Here is a 19,864-nt window from a genome sequence, read left to right as displayed (position 1 = left end):
CCTGTGTTTTTCACTCATTTGCTCATTTATAGGTCTATAGTGTCATAAAATCACTTTTCTTCTTTTGTTTCTCACAGAGAACTTTTCATGCACCCTCCTATTAGTGCTTTCTAGTGCTTTTCTCGCATCATCCTTCACCTCGGCTCTCTCATTTTTCTGCCAGTGCAGCATTAAATGATGCCCCACCCTCTGGTCCATTGCCCGCGAATATTCGTTGGTGGTCAGCCCTCTCAGATATGCCGGTGGTGATCAGATAAAGGGTCTGTGACACAACTCCAGGAAGGAGTAATGGCTGGAGAAGGAGTAGAGCTGAGTAGTGCTTAGGAGAAGAGCTCCTTGGAGGAATCAGCTCATGTTGTTTTTAAGATTTTATTTTTCCTTTTTCTCCCCAAAGCCCCCTGGTACATAGTTGTGTATTTTTAGTTGTGGGTCCTTCTAGTTATGGCATGTGGGCTGCCGCCTCAGCATGGCCTGATGAGCGTTGCCACGTCCACGCCCAGGATCGGAACCGGCAAAACCCTGGGCCACTGAAGCGGAGTGCGCAAACTTAACCACTCGGCCACGGGGCCGGCCCCAAGGCTCTTGTTTGATAGATGAGAAATGCAGAGATTTTTAGGCCCTGAACAGTTCTTTGATTGAGAATTCCTCCAATTAAGCAAAAGGGAAATTACCTATTAAAATGAGCAGTATCAGGTTTTGAGTAAGTAAAATTTAAAATTTCCCTTGTGAAACTAGGAAATATTTCTTGTTTTTATGGAACCAATGAGCATTTATAACATATAATCAATAAATAATTAAATATCAATATAATTTCAAGGTACATCTGAAACTCGTAATATAGTTTTCAGTTTTTATTAGTGCAGTTAAAGCAAATGAATTGGGTGGTAGGTTGATATTCAGTCAGTAGTACCCAGCCTACACTTGTTGCAGAGTAGTGATTAAGAATATAGGTTTTGCGGGGCTGGCCCCGTGGCCGAGTGGTTAAGTTCTCGCACTGCGCTGCAGGCGGCCCAGTGTTTCGTTGGTTCGAATCCTGGGCGCGGACATGGCACTGCTCATCAGACCACGCTGAGGCAGCGTCCCACATACCACAACTAGAAGAACCCACAACTAAGAATATACAACTATGTACCGGGGGCTTTGGGGAGAAAAAGGAAAAAATAAAATCTTAAAAAACAACAACAACAACAAAAAAACTTTATAAAAAAAAGGAAAAAAAAAAAAGAATATAGGTTTTGGTGTCCAAGAGGCCTGGCTGTGTGATCTTGGTCAAATTGCTTAATTTTTTCTTTCCTCATTTGAAAGTTGGTGGGGCGGGGAGGGGGGATAAGTATCTAACAAACTGGGTTATGAGACTTCAAGGAGATAAATGAGGTGAAGTGATATTTGCCTGGTGCATCCTGTGTGGCACATAAGTCACGGAATCCCTGCAAATCTCGTTGGCCTCAGTTGAAAGTAATTTTGCAGGCTTGTTGTGAAAGACTAAATTCTATATATTGTAGAATTTTGTAAAATATAAACCATTAATTGTTGCAAAATTTACTTCAAATTTGTACTAGGTAAATAAATGCTGAGTTATTTCTCAGTAATAGAAATGTCAGGTATAAAGAAAAGCTAATGAGATGTGAAAATAAGTAAAGAAAAATGTGTCAAAATAATCCTGCTGGTGATGGAAAGCTCGTGAAAATTATGCAATGATTTATCGTTTTATATTCTGTCTTAAGATGTTACATATGTGTGTCTTAATAACAGAAAACTCACATTCGGAAGTTTTCCTTTTCTCAGAGAGGAATTATAAAATAAATCCCCACTTTTGAATTTCATTATTTTAGATTTTTTTGTTAAGGGGACAAAAGCTAGCGTAAAGATTATCTTTGAAAAAGGACCTCTTATTAAATGAACTAATAGTTTGAACAAGATATTATGAGGATGTTTAAGTCACATTGTACAGATACCTTTGTGAGATTTAGAAGACACTATTTACATATTTCCATTTGTTTATTCGTTTATGTGGTCATTCATTTAGTTAGCAAATATTTATTAGGCAACTATTATATGCCAGACTCTAGGGACATAATAGTAAATCAGACACAATCGTTGTCTTCTGGGAATTGGAATCTTGTATGGAAGACAGACGTTAGTCAAAAAACAATTGGTGGGATTATAAATTGGATTTATTTAGATATTATAGTCTCTAATAAACACTAGGCAATACCTTGAAATGCTGTTTTATTTTCTTAACATACTTAAAACTGCCATTCACCAAGAATAATCTATAATTTTTCTTTCATATCTTTTGCAAAATCCAACTTTCCTCCCCGTGAGTTATTCAGTGTTAGTGAGGTTTGTCTGCATGTAGAAATGGAAGAACTTCTTGACTGTGACTCTTAGCACATGGATGGTTTATCGGTGTAAGTAAGGAATTAAGGAAGAGTAAGGTAAATACTAATCTGCCCTAGGAAAGCCCAGAATCATTGTGTGTGGAGTTGGAGGTCTGATGACCCAGCAACTCCTTGAAACCCCATAGAAGGCCCTGGATTGTTTGAAATATTGTTGCTGCAATGCTGCAGTGGCATTTTATCCCATAAGATGGTAATAATCCACTGCCTTCCATTACTTTCCATGTCTGGGAATAGTGGGATATGATTTTGACTGATATTCTGCTATTTTCACAGATGATGAACCTTTCTTAATAGTTGTAAGACACAGTATAATTTTTGGAATCTCCCTTAATCCTGAGGTGAAGAGCAATGATGCTATGATTCCCATAGCAGGGATAATGAATGGTTATGATGTTGAATTTGATGACTCAGAGCAATTCATCTATTGGGTCGAGAATCCAGTAAGTTTTTTGAATAACATTGAAAGTATATGACTTGTTCTCCAAGAGCCTATCTATGCTGCTGTCTTTTTATAGGTAAACTTTTGCTGGGTGGATAAAAGAGAAATCGTCCAGAAATTAATTTACCATCACGTTTTTTGATTCAGTGGGGGATATAAATGGGAGGTTGGCCTGGAACAAAGATCAGAAAACTCTTAAGCTTTAGAATAATAAGCACATTTAAGCTATTGGGTATTCATTCAGCAAGTATTTATTAAGTGCTTGCTGTTTGCCCTACACTGAACTAGCTACTTTCAACTGCAGAATATACGCCATGAAGAAACAATAACAAGGCTTGATCTTAAGGAGTTTTAAACTAGTAGAAGATATTAGACTAACATAAAAATGATCATAACTCAAGACAAAAATCAGTAGTTCCCTAAGGAATTTTTAGGAAAGCATTTGATGTGGCTACTGGGGCCTTCATTCAGAATCTTTGCCTCCAGAATAAAAAGAACACTCCACCAACTGCCTTCGCATTGGGCCCCTTTCTTCACCCTTTAGGGAAGAAACCTGTGAGGATGGGGAAGGGGCAAAGAGAATGCAAATGAGGAAGAGAGGAGAGGTCTGTGTGTTTACTGCTTGCCACGTCTATGTAAAATATACTCCTGGCCTCTTGATTCACACCTGTGACTTAGGTTATTTTATGACTCTTTGCCCTGTGGTAGTTAAGAAAGAAATCTCTGTAGCCAATATCAGAGGTAACCTGAATGGAAATCCTTGTGTCCTCCTGTGACACACTTATCAGTGTTTTCAAAGTGCTGCTGGCATTACCATTATACGCAATGAGCCCACCCAATGGCGCCAAACCTTTGCCTTTTCTCCAAAGGTGAAGAGTGTTAAAGAAACACAGCAACTGGCAGTAGCTGCAGTGAAGAAAGTGTTTTCACACAGAAGCCTTGAAACAGCTCACCTGTCCTTGTGTTTCTTTCCAGGGTGAAATTCACAGAGTGAAAACAGATGGTACCAACAGGACAATCTTCGTTCCTCTATCCAGGCTGGGGTCTTCTATGAGCCTGGCTTTAGACTGGATATCAAGAAACTTATATTATACCAATCCTGGAGCTCAATCAATTGAGGTAATGATTCTATAATACTATTTACACAAGCACTGGTTTCTGATTCATGCGAAATCTATTCTCAGGAAATGCTCTCATGGATTTTGAAATTATTTTTAAGCAGGAAGCCAAAAGGAAGACTTATTAGAAGTATCAAAATCTCTAAAGCTAAGGAAGAAAACCAACTTATAAACTATTGGAACTTTCTATTGCCCTATTTTGTTTCCTTCTAACTATCAATACTAACATATGCATATAAAATAATTATAGGTAATTTATAAAAAGATATAAAAACACAAATAAAAAATTATGTAAGAAATTCAGCTTAAAGGGAAGATTATAGTGGGAATTTTCACTATCTTTCCTCATCAAATCTTCAATGCTATTTCAGTTCTAAACCTAATTTATAGGTTACGTCTGTTCTAAGATGGAAATATTTCTATGGCTCCAATGCAGTTTTTCTTTTCCTTTTTTTATTTCTGTTTGTCCCCCCAGTACGTAGTTGTATATTTCAGTTATGGGTCCCTCTAGCTGTGGCATGTGGGACGCCGCCTCCGCATGGCCTGATGAGCAGTGCCATGTCCACGCCAGGATCTGAACCAGCGAAACCCTGGGCCGCCAAAGCGGAGTGCGCGAATTTAACCACTCGGCCACGGGGCTGACCCCTCCAATGTAGTTTTTCTAACAGTGAAATAGAAAGTACAAACTTGCGTCTAATTCCTTTGATAATCTCCTCTTTGTGATAAGTGTTCTTTTGACTCTAATTCCCGGAAGAAATTTGAGATGGGGTGCAGGTATGAAATCACATGAAGTAAATCAGAAGTAACTTGACTGGTATTGGTTTGCTCCACTCTGCAACAAGGTTGAAACATGTAAGGGGTTATTAATTGATAATAATTTGGAAAGTGAAAATTCCTAAAGCAAAAGGAGGGTCTTGTGAGAGGGATTGTAGAGTGACAATCCACTGCTCAGGGTGAGGCATGCAGCTAGTAAGTTGGTTCTCTTTGGGGCATTCAGAAAGATAGATGCTGAAGATGAGAAAGGCACACAGCAGTCACGTGGCAAATTTAGAGCAGATTCGACAGGAGGGGTGCTTATTCCAACATCAGAACGGTGCTTTACAGTTTACAAAGGTCTTCCACAAACATCATCTCCTTCAGTCCTCACAACATCCCCAAGGGCAGGCAGGAGTGGTAACATTCATGAGAGGCATGTTGCCAGTATGCACACCCGCTAACTGAGCTGTCCTAATTCCACATGACCGTTAGATGCTCCTGCTCCGTCTCTTGGTCTCTCGCTTTGTAGATGGGGGTCTTCCCTTTAGACCGATAGTTTTCCAAAAGCAGAAAACATGCTCCTCCATCAGTGTCAAGTACAATGGAAAGACTTCACTTGAAGAGTAACTGAGTGTGTGCGTGTGCATATGTGTGTGTTGGTCAGGCCACTTTAATCACATAAACCTAACGTTTGTCATTGCGCCCCAATGTAGTGAGGTACAAAGGAAAGATAATTTGCTTTGGAGTCCAAAGACCTGGCTTTGAGTCTGGCTTGTTTGCTCATTTATTCATTCATTCAACAAACGCTAGTAAATGCTTTCTATGAATCAGTCTCACGGTTACTCCTGGATATTTAAAGAAGAATATTATTCATAAAAATATCCATTTTTTATGCTTTTAAGAAGCTCACACATCTGAGAGCTAGAAACATAAATATCTTTGCTCCAGTATAATAAGTGTGACACAAGCAGTGACTATAAAGTGCCTTGGGATTGGGGGCAGAGGTAAAATGGCGGGAGGGAGAATGGCTGGCTTCTTATATGCAGGGATTTGTGAGCTGCGTCTTGAGGGATGACCAATATTTATTTCTGCCAAATGAAGAAATAGGGAAAAGGCATCTCAGACAGAGAAAAACGCTTGAATAAAGACCCTAAGATCTGAAAATGTATTTTGCGACTGGGGACAGCACTGTATTTCCTCTACTCCAGGGTGTTTGAACTTGGACAAATTATTTGACTTCTCTGAGCCTCTGCTCCCATATCTGTAAAATGGGGTTAATAGCTCAGTAAGTGAAAGCGCTTCTTGACACTGAGGTATCCTGTTAATACAGAGTCCTGTTTCCCTCAAATCATCAATATAGTTAGAATATCCATAAAGGACCTGTGAGAATAATCATCCAAAGATAAACTGCCCTTTTAGTGTTTTTTATTGGTTTTCTCCTTTGGTGACACCAATTGTGACCCTTCCCGGTGAATGTTAGATTGCTTAAGAACACAGGAATAGTGTTCACTTACTGTTTACCTGTGCAATCTCCCTTCCAGCATAAGAGTAACTCACATTTAATTCCAACTTGAAAATAAAAGAGGATCATTGAAGAAATGGTTTTCCACTAGGGGTAGCTGTGTGCCCATTCACTGAAAGCAACTTTATAACTGAAAAGTGAAGCCCACAGAATGGCTATGTGAGAGAGAATCTGATATATTCTAAAAAACAAGAAAAGGAACTTTCCTTTGAACCAAAGAGTTCCTTAGGCCTAGGAAAAGGGGAGAAATTGCAGCAGAAAGAGGCAAATTGAAAAGAGAAAAATTATCCCAGTCTGAGTAGGAGAGAAAGATATCAGATAGGAGAGAGAAAAGTTTAGAGAGGAGAGTAAGGGAGAAAAGAAGGGTGTGGGGTATGTGTGTGTGTATTGTGTATGTCTATCTGTGTAAGTGAGAGAGAGAGAGAGAAAACACATATAGAGACAGAGAGAGGGGCAGAGTTGGAAACATAAACACAGATACACAATAATCTATTTGTTTTGAAAAGCAACTTTATAGAAAAACCTTTGTTCAAACCAACAGGCATTTTCTAATTCTTTACTAGTTTCTCCTCTGATTGTCTCAAGGTCATGTTAAAATAGCTTTGTTCCTATGAGAAACTGCTTCTAGTCCAATATTCCATATTTCTCTTTGATGTTTCAGGGTTTCTGTTAACATTGTGGTTATAACAATTATGGCAATAATAATTAAAAATGGATAACATTGGGAAAGCCACTAAACCTCTCTAGACCTCTTTTTCATTATCTGTAATATGGGCATAATAATGGTATCTATTTCACAGAATTATTGTGAGGATTAAATCCAATAAAGCTTAGTATAATGCCTGCTACATACTAAGTGCCCAATAAATGGATCAATAAGAAAAAGGAAACATCTATTGAACACAATTGTGCAGAAGGCTTTACATGTATTATCTCACAGTCCCGTGAGCTCTGTGCAGATGGTGCCATTATCATCCACATTTTACTGAGAAAGAAACTAAGTTCAGAGAGGTTAATTTACTTGCCTCAGGTCACACAGTCAGACCTGGCAAGGCAGGGACTTGAACTCACGTGTTTTAATTCAGGCTGTTAACTTGGCACAGAACTCACTGTAACTCTTGAGTAAATTTGGACCATTTGATCCACTGGGTTTTCACTGATGGGCCACTGGGTGCTATGGTCCAGTCACTGGAGTGCAGGAAAGCTGTGGGGCTCCCATTTGTCTTCTGAAGTTTTCTTTTATCTTTTTCTGAAGACATTTTTGTGATTTCTCTCAGGCAATGGTTCTCTATGTTCACTCATTTGAATCTTTCTTTTATTCATATAAATTTCCTCTCTTGCAACTTAGGTGAATTGAAAATAGGAATTTGAGAGATGATTTTGCTTTTCTTATTCTCCTTTTCTCTTGAGCTGATTGCCTCATAGCCCTGAGGTGCAATTAGGGATTATCTGAATTTCACGCAAACCTTCCAGTTCATCCCTGATTTGTTGTGTATTTAAGTTCTTTTTCATCTCAGCTTTCTTCGTTTTCCCCTTATAAAACTCAGTTCTAATAAGTGATTTTATGCTATAGGTTTTGACACTCCGAGGAAATGTCAGATACAGAAAAACACTGATTACCAATGATGGGACAGCTTTTGGAGTTGGGTTTCCAATTGGCATAACTGTTGATCCTGCTAATGGGTGAGTGTTCATACGTGGCAGACATCTTCTATCCAGCACCATTCTTGTCAATGTTATGGTCTGATAAAATGGAAGATTTCAAACTTGGGACCTTTTCTGATTTCATATGCCAACACTTGAAAAATATAGATCTCAGTGAGAAAGAGAAATAACTCTGAGTTATATTTAATGTGAAGGATATAATTTGTGTTTTGTTCTATGTTCTTCAAATTAATAACACTGCACTTAAAATTAATTACAAACAAGAATCTCAGGCATTTTAAAACAGCATTATAAGAATGAACAATACATTCTGACTTTGAGTGAATGTGGGAAGCTTTAAGGGGGTAGACAACATTTGAGATGGACCTTGAGGGTATGAGAAGACTTCCAGTAGGTGCAGAATGGGTCACAACTGGGAGTGGCACTTGGGGTCAAGTGAGCAGTGAATGTGCAGAATCATGGCAGTGTTTAGCATGATTGTGTAGACGGCTAGAACCAGAGGCTTAGAGGAGGGGACAGATGACCACGTGGGAGACACGACAGCTAAAGTCATTTGTTGTCAAATCATGGAGGGACTTCAATGTCATGCTAAGGAATTGTACTTTATTCTTTTGAGAAATAAAGAGCCAATAGGGAATTTGGAGGGAGAAAGTGATAGAACCGAATCCGTGTTTCGGAAAGATTGGCCAGGATTGGAGGGGAAGAGGCCAGGGGCAGGGAGGCTGGTTAGGAGAACAGGTTCAGCTAGGGATGAGACTTCCCAGCTAAGGTTAGGTAGCATGAATTTTTAGTGAACTTAGAGTTCACAAGAGTTTTGTGACTTTGTCCAGAAACTTTTCGTAGCCTGGAATGGAAGTGGAGAAAGAAAATAACGGCAGGAACTTAGCGTTAGCAATTAGCAAGGTAGGTGCAATGGGAGGTCAAGAGAATAAACAATATTGTCAAAATGGCTAGATATGAGGTCCAGGCTTAGAGAGACTGGAGGTTTGGGAGCTCAGGCAAGTTTTGAGGGCAAAGAACAGGGTCAATAGGAGAAATAAAATAGGAGCAGGGAAGAGATGGGAGAGTTCGGTTGAAGCAGAGAATTTCTGAGTTTGAGAACTTAGAGGTAGAGAAGTTTAGAGTTGGAGGTGAGGTTCATGGGGTGGGTATATTGGATTGGTGGGGGAGAGGTGTGCAAAAAAAAGATGTTTGGAATTAAGGGGTTTGAAGACTTGGGGGAAAAGAGTTTAAGAGGATTGTCTATTGAGGCTGTAGCAGGAGGTGAGATAGCTAAAGGAGCACCCACCTATGGAAGATGCTAGCCTCGTGTTTTAGATACTATTTTAAGTGGCCTCTACCCCAATAATAACTAGGAAATATACAGACATTGATAGATCACTGGTTAAGTACTCCTCCACATTGTATGTAGAAAGATATTGATATGTCAGACTTCCTCCATTGAATTGTGCACATCTGAAGGACAAGAAATACACATTTTTCTTTTAAATATTGAATGAAATCTTCTGTTTCATTAAATACTCGTGTTTTTCATGGTTGTAGGAAACTGTACTGGTCAGACCAAGGAACTGACAGTGGTGTTCCTGCCAAGATTGCAAGTGCGAACATGGATGGCACATCTTCAAAAACTCTCTTCACTGGGAACCTTGAACATGTGGAGTTTATCACCCTTGACCTCCAGGAACAGAAAATCTACTGGGCGGTTACCAGCAGGGGAGTGGTATGGAGCACTCTTTTTTTTGTTGTGTTTTTATTTTTTTTGTGGAAGATTGGCCCTGAGCTAACATTTGTTGCCAATCTTCCTCTTTTTGCTTGAGGAAGATTGTCACTAAGCTAACATCTGTGCCAGTCTTCCTCTATTTTATGTGAGATGCCACCACAGTGTGGCTTGACGAGTGGTGTTAGGTCTGCACCTGGGATCTGAACCTGGGAACCCCAGGCTGCCGAAGCAGAGCACATGAACTTAACTACTACACCACTGGGCTGGCTCCTGTGAGCATTCTTTTAGTGTATTGGTCTTCACTGCTGGGCTTGTGTAGCTGATGCTGATCGTTTTGAGTTATCTGGCATTGGTTCTTGAACAATCTTACTTGGCAATTTGTCTCAGTGTTTTATTGCCCTTTCTCCCAATAACTTCTTTCCCTTGAGCAAATCTTGCCCGAGTGGAAGTCAAGTTCTTTATAGTACATGTATACTTCCTAATAGAATACTGTTTATTACTTTTTTTATCTTTTGTTTTTCTTTAAGATAAAATAATTCCTTTCCTCATTTCTTATTTGTCCTTTAAGAGCCATTTCTTTCATGTTTTAATGATTTCAATGCTTTTCTTTAAAAGGTCATTAGGTTCCTCAATTGTAGAGATTAAAAAAACCTCTATATAGCAAGCTTCTGAGCTCAGCATCCCTTCGTAGCTACATATTACTCTCTAATGTCCTAACATGGTAGATGCGTACGTGAAAACTACCTTTCCTGGTGATTTTAAACTCCAAGGTTGAGTTCACCATATTCTGCAATAAGAAGCAGAAACTATATAATTTCATTCATTTGCAGAAATATTTATCTTCACCGCTGTGCTTATGCAGCTAAGCTGGAACTAGGCACAAAGAAGGTGCTCAATAATAATTATTCATCAATTAAAATATTGCTTTGGATGTTGCATTGAATGTGTGCTAGTCTCTTCCTTGATTTTTAAACAGTAGTGATTTCAGATCTGTCTTTGATATTGATGCTCTCTGTAATATTGTGCAGTAGGTTTGGTTTTCAGTTCATTATCAGCTCGACAAGTTCTGATTTCGCTCCTAATATGTACTTATAGTGGTGATAAACTTTGAAGTGGTGACATGTGTGAAAGCACTTTGCAGACTTTGATGCATGTGTGCAATGATGGGGAAGCTCTTGCCACACGGTATCATTTCTCCATACACTTTAGCATGTCCCAGACAGTACTCTCCATCTCCCTCCCTTCTTATTTCTACATCTACTCTGCCTTCCTGAATCTGTGAGCTTGTTAGCCGAGTGACCCTCTATGATTTCTCCTAGGCTAGAACTCTCATATTTCTGCTTCGCTCTGGTAACTATGTCCTTCTTTAATTATCACAAAATCCTGGCCTTTCATCCTCTACCTCTTTTCTCAGGCCCAGCCTTTTTCTGCTGCCTCTACTGTTCTGAGCCACTTCTCTCTAGCCTTGACTAGACCATGGCCCTCGATACTGAACCCTGCTTTCATGAGAGAGACATGTTGTCTTCATAAAACTATAACGAATAGGTCTGATCACTGCTCACCCCAGAACCCTAGCCTAGAGGAGTAGCTCCAAACACTTCAGCTGAGCCTGGTCAGCTAATCTGATCCTGTTTACTCCCTCAGCAGCTCCCCTCAAGCTTATCTTCCCTATGCTCTAGCCTTCTGGGACTTCTGTCAGTTTCTAGGGCATAACCTGCTGTTATACCTGCTGGGATCTCTTGTCCAGTGAGGCAGAGAGTCAGACCTCTTCTGTATTCAGCTCAGATCCTGGCACAGAGGAGGCACTTGGGACAAGTTCTTGAAATGAAATCAAACCAGCTGTGTCTACATTTTGTTTTTCTTCCAGAAGTAGACTTGTCATTTTTCATTAGGACCTTCATTCTTGTGAGTTCTTTTCCAGTTTATCAGTCATTTTGAGTAAGGCTTACTACCTGTTCTGATAGAGCAGAACTACCTTCTGCCCCGTCCAGTCTTCCTGTCTTCTGTGCTTGTATGGAGCACATTTCCAACCCCATTGCAGAAATTGTTGGGGATGATATTACAGGCATGGTCAGTCAATTCCTGTGTAATTGCCCACAGTTAGGCATTAAATGTGTACCTTGGACCAGAATATCGCATGCAGGAACTAAAGAGGTTTAGTCCCTTTTTCTTCACCATGCTACCTGAGGAAGTTAACTGACTTATTTGAGCTCCAGCTTCATTATCAGTGAACATTGCCTGACCTACAGCTCCATGTAGTTGTGACTGTCAAATCAGAAAATAGATATAAAAAAATCTCTGTAAATGATAGAATGCTATATAAATGTGAAATAGTATTATTGAGAGAATATTAGTTTTAAATGTTTCTCTTATTTTACCATGAATCAGTCAATAACGAACATTCTGATCTTTTAGATTGAAAGAGGAAATGTGGATGGTACAGATCGAACAATCCTGGTTAACTATCTTTCCCACCCCTGGGGAATTGCTGTCCATGGTTCCTTTCTTTATTATACTGATGAACACTACGAGGTCATTGAAAGAGTTGACAAGAACACTGGGGCCAACAAAGTAGTCTTGAGAGATAATATTCCACATCTGAGGGGACTTCGAGTTTATTACAAACGTGGTAAGTGTTTACGACTGAAACATACACATTCATGGCTGTTACAATGTATATTCTCAGGTCTATACACTTACGTGTATAAACACATGCCCACACACAAACCCATGTACATATACTGCATGCAAATTGAAATTATCCAAAATATGTTTAAAATAATAACCATGTCTGAAGCATGGCTGAGTGTCAAAGACTAACCTGGCATCTGAAAAGCCAGATTGACTTCACTGTGAGTTTATTCCCATTTTTTCCTCATCACTTTAAACTCTTTCCTTTGCTTTTGCTTCCCAGTACTTCCTGACATATCTAGCTGTTTATTGTCTGTATTGCTTATTAGAATGTAATCTCCATAAGGACAGGCATTTTGCCAGATAGAATTTTTAATCTTAAAAGGAATATTTTTAGGTGTTGCCTTTTTCCACATGTTTTTTCAGAGATAATCTAATTTTTGGTTTGCCCCTTTAAGTTAGCATTATGATCTAGAGTTTATTTTTTATAGTTTTGACATATTTTATAGCTTTTAATTTCTAAACAAAGATTATCAAGAATATTGTTTGCTGTCCTATAACCTAGGTTTGTCATTTGGTATTTATTTTTATTGCTTGTGAAAAAAACTTTTACATATTCTTATTTAACATACCTTAAATCAAATGTCCATCATGTTGTTGATCATGTGTTTAAACTGATATAATTTTAAATGCCAGAACTTAGGTCAAGAGGGCAAAAAAATATATTAGTGTTTGTATACTGACCTCCCTCATTCTTCTAATTCTTGCATGATTTATGGAATAAAAGCAAGTGATGCTCCATTCTCTAATTGCTATATGATAGTTGTGGTCCTATTTTAATACCTTTATGGTGTTAACAGTATAAGCTCTAGTTGCTTCAATATTGTTTTTTGGTTATTAACTCACATACCATATTTTATGATTAATTTTTACAATGAATTGTTTGGTGACCCAATTTTAAAACTTTGAGACTGAGTGGCAAGTAGGTGGAGTGAAAAAATTGCAAACTAATTTTGATTTCATTTAGATGCTGCCGAATCCTCAAATGGCTGTAGCAACAACGTAAATGCCTGTCAGCAGATTTGCCTGCCTGTACCAGGAGGACTGTTCTCATGCGCCTGTGCCACTGGATTTAAACTCAATCCTGATCAGCAGACCTGCTCTCCATATGAGTCTTTCATTGTTGTTTCGATGCTGTCTGCAATCAGAGGCTTTAACTTGGATTTGTCAGATCATTCAGAAGCCATGGTGCCAGTGGCAGGCCAAGGTACGTCAACTCCAATATAAGTAAGATTCGACTCCACCTGGTGCCATGTTGAAATCCTTGGTGCTGTAAAGCATTTCTCTATGTTTGGATTCAGCACATAATGAAGCTTGTCTTTCCCTTTAAATAATGTGTCTCAGCCTTGTGTGGTTGTCAAACTTTGGTGTGTATCAGAATTGGAGGGCTTGTTAACACACAGATCTGGACCCTGTCCTCACATTTTCTGATGTAGTAGTCTGGAGTAGGTCTTGAAAATCTGCGTTCCTAACAAGTTCCCAGGTCATGCTGCTGTTGCTGGTGCATGGACCACATTGAGAATGAGAGGCCTAGAGCAACATAGAGTGTAGCATGAGATTGCACTAAGTGTTACAGAGTTGGTGTTCAAAAGAGTAGTTAATGGAGATGTAGGGTAGAGGGTATACTATTTAGAATAATAATGAAATAGTCCACAGTCTGATTTTTTCACAGATATTTGATGAGTTAAAATAAATAAGTTGACGGTATTAGTCTCTCCTTAATAACTACATTTTTACAGCACTTTATGCTTGCCTACTGTGAACATATAAAATGATCACTTGCTTTCTGGATGAACCAAGGGGTTTCTAGGTGTGTGTAACCATGGGAGGAACTAAGCATTTACTAGCATCACAAGGAGTGTATCATAGGTTGATGACAGAAATAAAAGGGAGAAAAAAGGATGAAGGGAATGAAGGAGTGGGAGAGATGGTTGGAAGAGACAGGGCTGCATATGGTGAAAGGAGCGTGCTTCTGGCACCGCACACCCTCCTCCTTGATGACCATATTCACATGTACTCATGAATTGTCTTTGTCTTCTCTGATCTTAAAAAGTGAAAGATCTAAGCTACCATCTTGTAAAGATATTATAAAGTCAATAATTTTTTTCTCCCACCCTTTCATTTGGAAAATTTCGAATGCAGAAAAGGTCAAAGAAAGGTACAGGGAACATCCTTACACCTTTCACCTAGATTCAACAATTGTTAACATTTTGCTACATCTGAGCTCTCAATCTCTCGGAGTGTATTTGTGTGTATATACATACATTTTTAATGAACTTTTTGAAAATATATTGCAGATATCATGACACTTCACCCCTATATACTTTAGCATGCAGCTCCTAAGGGTATTATCATCTAATACATATATTCATATTTCTCCACTTGGCCTCAGGATATTTTTTATAGCTATTGTTTTGTTCTGTCCAAGATGTAATCAAGATTCATGCATTGTATTTGGAATGTCTCTTTAGTTTCTTTTAATCTGTAGTAGTTGCCCCAGTTTTTTGTTATGATATTGATTTTTGAAGAGACACAACTGTGGTCTTTCAGAATCTCACATTGAGGATTTTGTCTGATTATTTCCTTATGGTGTCATTTAACCTGTCATTCCGTTTATACCCTGAATTTCCCATAAAATGAAAGTTAGGTCTAACTGCTTGATTGGATTGGGGTTGAACATACTTGGCAAGAATACTTCATGGATGAAGCTGTGTCCTTGATGCAGAATCTCATTAGGAAGGACATAATGTCAGCTTGTCCCTGTCTTAGTGATGTTTAAGTTTGATCACTTGGTTAAGGTGGTCACCGTGAAATCTCTGCTTTTTAACAGTATATTTTTCTTTTTGTAATTTGTATGAAATCTTTGGGGTCACACTTTGGCCCCCTGTGAATATCTTGTTCCCCAAATACCTTTTACCCATTGGTTTGAGCAGCCAGTGATGATCCTTGTCTAAAATGATTATTTAATCGGGGATTGCAATATGGTGATTTTCTTCTATCATTCCTTCTACATTTATTGATAATATTCTTCTATAAAGGAGAGCTGTCTTTCTTTCCAAGTTTATCTTTAAAAATAATTTATTATCACATGAACTCAAGTTTTTATTTTTTAATTCAATGTGTTGTAACCATTTACCATAATTACTCTTTTGGTAATCTGGTTGACCCATTTTGGCCAGAAAGAACTTTTTGAAATGGCTGCCTTTATTCTTTTGACACGATCCTGTTAGTGTTTGAATGCTTTCTTGCTTTTTGGTATAATAAAATGTTCCAGGCTCACCTCGTATCTTCCCTCCCCAAACCTATAATCAACCATTTCTCCTGGGCAGGTGTTTTCGTTTCAACTGGGAAACAAATATTTTTATTTTGTAGTGAAGTCATGGTCAGAGCAGGGGGTTGAGAATGAAGGTTTGAGAGGAAGGGCAGACATTTAAAAGTTCTAGTTCCATCTAGAGCATTGTTTAATGATCTTTTCTTAAATGTTTCAGGACGAAATGCACTGCATGTGGATGTTGATGTATCTTCTGGTTTTATTTATTGGTGTGATTTTAGCAGCTCTGTGGCAGATTATAATGCCATCCGTAGAATCAAACCAGATGGGTCTGCTTTTATGAACATCGTTACACATGGGATAGGAGAAAATGGAGTGCGGGGTATTGCCCTGGACTGGGTGGCAGGTAGGTGAGCTGTAGAGTGATTTTACTGAAAAGCTTTTTCTTGTTTGCATCTCTATCATCTTATTTTTATGCCAGAAAGTTTAGCATAACATTATATATGCTACAGATCTGTTTTTCTAGACAGATATTGAGATTTAAGATAAATTGAATTGTGCTTTTAGACTAAGCTATATGTCTATTAAGTTAATGATAAAATTTTCAGTTGACAGATTTATAATAGATTATCTTATTTTCTTCCATTATTAACATAGAACTGTAGGCAAAATGACTAGAAACATTAAATTATATGGAGTTGTTCTTTTTCACACTTAGATTAGCACCTAATTTCTAAATTGGAAATGTCTAAATTTTCAAAGAGAAAGAGATATTAAAGTATAACGTAAACCATGAAGCGATAATCATTTATTTTCAAGCTGAGCAATTTTAGTTGCTAAATTCTTAATTGCTTCCTCTTGTTAATGTCTAAATCACTTTTGAGTGTTAGGTACTTTCTCTATTGTAGTTATATCGAAATGCTTGACCTGATCCAATATTACGTTAATTTAGTTATATTGATTCACACACTTAATTTTGAATTACCACTCATTTTTGATGATATGCTGAGAAACAAATGTATTAAATATATTATAAAGTTCAGAATATAATCCCATTATATAAAAATAGGTTTCATTGTGTGTTATCAAGTTTGGTAAGTAGATATCACTTGTAAATATTATATAAATATTAAATTATATTATGAAAGTCTCGGTACTATAATAAGATTTTATTGCAAATAGTATGTATGGTAGTATAGTTAGATAAGGCTTTAACTGGGTCCCTAAATCCCATCCCCGTTAACAAATTTACTACATTATTTCTGAGGGTGTAGGTAAAGCAGGGTCAGCAGTCTATGGCCTAGGTCAAATGCAGCCTACTGCCTGTTTTTGTGAGTAGAGTACTACTGGTGCATAGCTATGCCCGTTTGTTTGTGTATTGTCTATGATTGTTTTCATGTTACAATGGCAGAGTTGAGTACTTGTGAAAGAAACCGTATGCTCTACAAAGCCTAAAATATTTACTATCTGGCCCTTTACAGAAAAAGTTTGCCAATCCTGGATTGTAGGATTGGAATATACATATGTTGCAATTAGAGATAGGTAATGAAAAGAGATCAGTAACGTATTGCATGTTGACCTGATTTCTCTAAGGCAGTTTTGAGTTAGATATAGGAACAAAACAGATGTACCTTGATAGATGTACATTGATAGTTTGACAACAGATTTTCGACTACATGGAATCAATATGGGATCATTCTCTTTTCAATATTTTCTCCTCGCACTGTGGTCTTTTTATTCTAGTATTTACATTGTTCTTTAATGCCCGAAGGCAAATGGACTTCTGTTTCAGTGGCTTTACAATGTTCATGGGATGAAAACCTCTACACTAATTAGAAAGACTAGGGAAGGACCTCATGTTAATACGAATCACAAGGAGCATTTGATGATGTCGATAACCTGAGATGCTGCTAGTTCTCCCTCTTTGCTCCTTTCCTCATGTTGGAGTAGAAGTTATGTCATGATAATGTGTATTTAGAGTCTTTTGAAGATTTAGATGGTAAACATTCAGGTAGGAGAGGAAGGACATTCTGGAAAATAGACCTTTCAGTAAAATGTTTGCTATGAATTCTAATCTGCTTTAGAGACTGAAGAAAGGCATATTGTCTTTAAATTTGAAGAAACAATTTCTTTGGTTCCTAAGAGTAAATATATATTTTTATAAGTCTAAACTGAGACATTTGTTTATCATCTTGGAAAAGACAACATATACTGACCCAAACTTCCACCTTTACATATTTTGTTATGAATTTGAAAAGGCATCCTCTCTTTTCTTCTTGGTTTTCCACTCATCAGCATGCTCTTTCATTTTCCTGCAGGAAATCTTTATTTCACCAATGCTTTTTTGTCTGAAACGCTGATAGAAGTTCTGCGGATCAATACCACCTACCGCCGTGTTCTCCTTAAAGTCATAGTGGATATGCCCAGGGATATTGTTGTAGACCCCAAGAACAGATACCTATTCTGGGCTGACTATGGACAAAACCCAAAGATTGAACGTTCTTTTCTTGACTGTACCAATCGAACTGTGCTTGTGTCAGAGGGCATTGTCACACCACGGGGCTTGGCAGTAGACCATAACAATGGCTACATTTATTGGGTTGATGATTCTTTAGATATGATTGCAAGGATCAATATTGAGGGAGAGGAATCTGAAGTAATTCGTTATGGCAGTCGTTACCCAACTCCTTATGCCATCACTGTTTTTGAAGATTCTATCATATGGGTAGACAGGAATTTAAAAAAAATCTTCAAAGCTAGCAAGGAACCAGATAACACAGAGCTACCAACAGTGATAAGGGACAATATCAATTGGCTAAGAGATGTGACCATCTTTGACAAGCGAGTCCAGCCCCGGTCACCAGAAGCAGTCAACAACAACCCTTGCTTGGAAAATAATGGTGGATGCTCCCATCTCTGCTTTGCTTTGCCTGAATTGCACACCCCAAAATGTGGCTGTGCCTTTGGGACCCTGGAAAGTGATGGCAAGAGCTGTGCCATTCCAACAGAACATTTCCTTGTGTTTGCCATGGATGATTCCTTGAGAAGCTTATACTTGGACCCTGAAAACCATAACCCACCTTTCCAAGCAATAAGTGTGGAAGGAATTGCTGTGGACCTGGATTATGACAGCATACATAACAGAATCTACTTCACACATTCCTTATCACCTAGACATAGTCAGATTTCCTATGTCAACCTGAATTCAGGAATTGTTTCTCCCACTGTCATTGTTTCAGGTAAGTGCACTCCAGGTGCAGTTTATCTTGGAAATAGACACAAAGGGATCAACACATGTGGATAACCAGTGGTTCTGAAATGCATATTGAGACTCTAACACCTTTGTATGTGTGTTTGTTGATATATGTCCAGATATAGGGGCTGCTGATGGCATTGCCTTTGACTGGATCAATAGAAGAATTTATTACAGTGACTACACCAACCAGACAATTAACTCTGTGGCCGAGGATGGGTCTAAGCGCACCGTGATAGCCCATGTTTCAAAGCCAGGAGCAATTGTGTTAGACCCTTGCCGTGGGTATGCAATGGTCTTTTCATCATATTTCTGTCTGCTTATTTCTGGAGGGAGTGGGGCCGGAAATTATTTTATGTTCATAGAGAGCCAACGTTTTATGGACTTGTAACACTGTAGCTACAGATTCAAGGTGAAAGAGCATGAATGACTTTACCTGGGAAGGAACTCCCGTTGGTGCTAGAAAGATTGGCAGCATACTAGGGAATCAATGCTCTGACTCAGTACATCCCTTATGGGCAAGTTGTGTGGGTAGGAATGGAGTAGGCTTTCATCTGCCATGTTAATGTCAATTTGCAGTTAAAGAATGCTGCCATTCTTCTTTAAGTAAAAAGGATTATGAAGTTCCTTGTGCTGAATTAATTATGACTCCTTTTGGATAACTAGGTACATGTACTGGACTGACTGGGATACTAATGCCAAAATTGAGAGAGCCACACTGGGAGGAAACTTCCGGGTACCTATTGTGAACAGCAGCCTGGTCTGGCCCAATGGACTCGCTCTGGACACTGAGGAAGACCTTCTCTACTGGGCGGATGCCAGTCTGTATGTGTCTTTGGTTATTCGTGTGGGTGTTGAAGAGTTCTTCCCACTTCCAAAAAAGAAGGATTTGCGTAATGCCATAAAAATATAATATGCTATATAGATGTGGCCACAATGTAGAATCACAGTTTTGGGAACTATATTCTAGCTTGGTGAATGTACCTGTGAAAATTGATCTATAACATGAAATTGAATAATTGTAAAC

At 38.5% G+C, this 19,864-nt stretch overlaps 1 protein-coding gene across 1 annotated transcript in view; it reads left to right on the top strand.

Moving 5' to 3' along the window:
• LRP2 (LDL receptor related protein 2) overlaps positions 1–19,864 on the top strand; it is a 197,597-nt gene that overhangs the window by 106,794 nt on the left and 70,939 nt on the right. The window contains exons 32-41 of the mRNA XM_070580081.1: positions 2,676–2,842; positions 3,817–3,960; positions 7,811–7,920; positions 9,445–9,622; positions 12,038–12,251; positions 13,281–13,520; positions 15,802–15,990; positions 17,903–18,823; positions 18,957–19,122; positions 19,504–19,662. Of these exons, the coding sequence (XP_070436182.1) occupies positions 2,676–2,842; positions 3,817–3,960; positions 7,811–7,920; positions 9,445–9,622; positions 12,038–12,251; positions 13,281–13,520; positions 15,802–15,990; positions 17,903–18,823; positions 18,957–19,122; positions 19,504–19,662 (2,488 nt within the window). The remainder of the gene's footprint in view (positions 1–2,675; positions 2,843–3,816; positions 3,961–7,810; positions 7,921–9,444; positions 9,623–12,037; positions 12,252–13,280; positions 13,521–15,801; positions 15,991–17,902; positions 18,824–18,956; positions 19,123–19,503; positions 19,663–19,864) is intronic.

The sequence above is a fragment of the Equus przewalskii genome, chromosome 17 (assembly GCF_037783145.1).
Source record: "Equus przewalskii isolate Varuska chromosome 17, EquPr2, whole genome shotgun sequence".
In the NCBI taxonomy this organism is placed as follows: Eukaryota; Metazoa; Chordata; class Mammalia; order Perissodactyla; family Equidae; genus Equus; species Equus przewalskii.
This window is presented reverse-complemented; position numbering and strand designations above follow the sequence as displayed.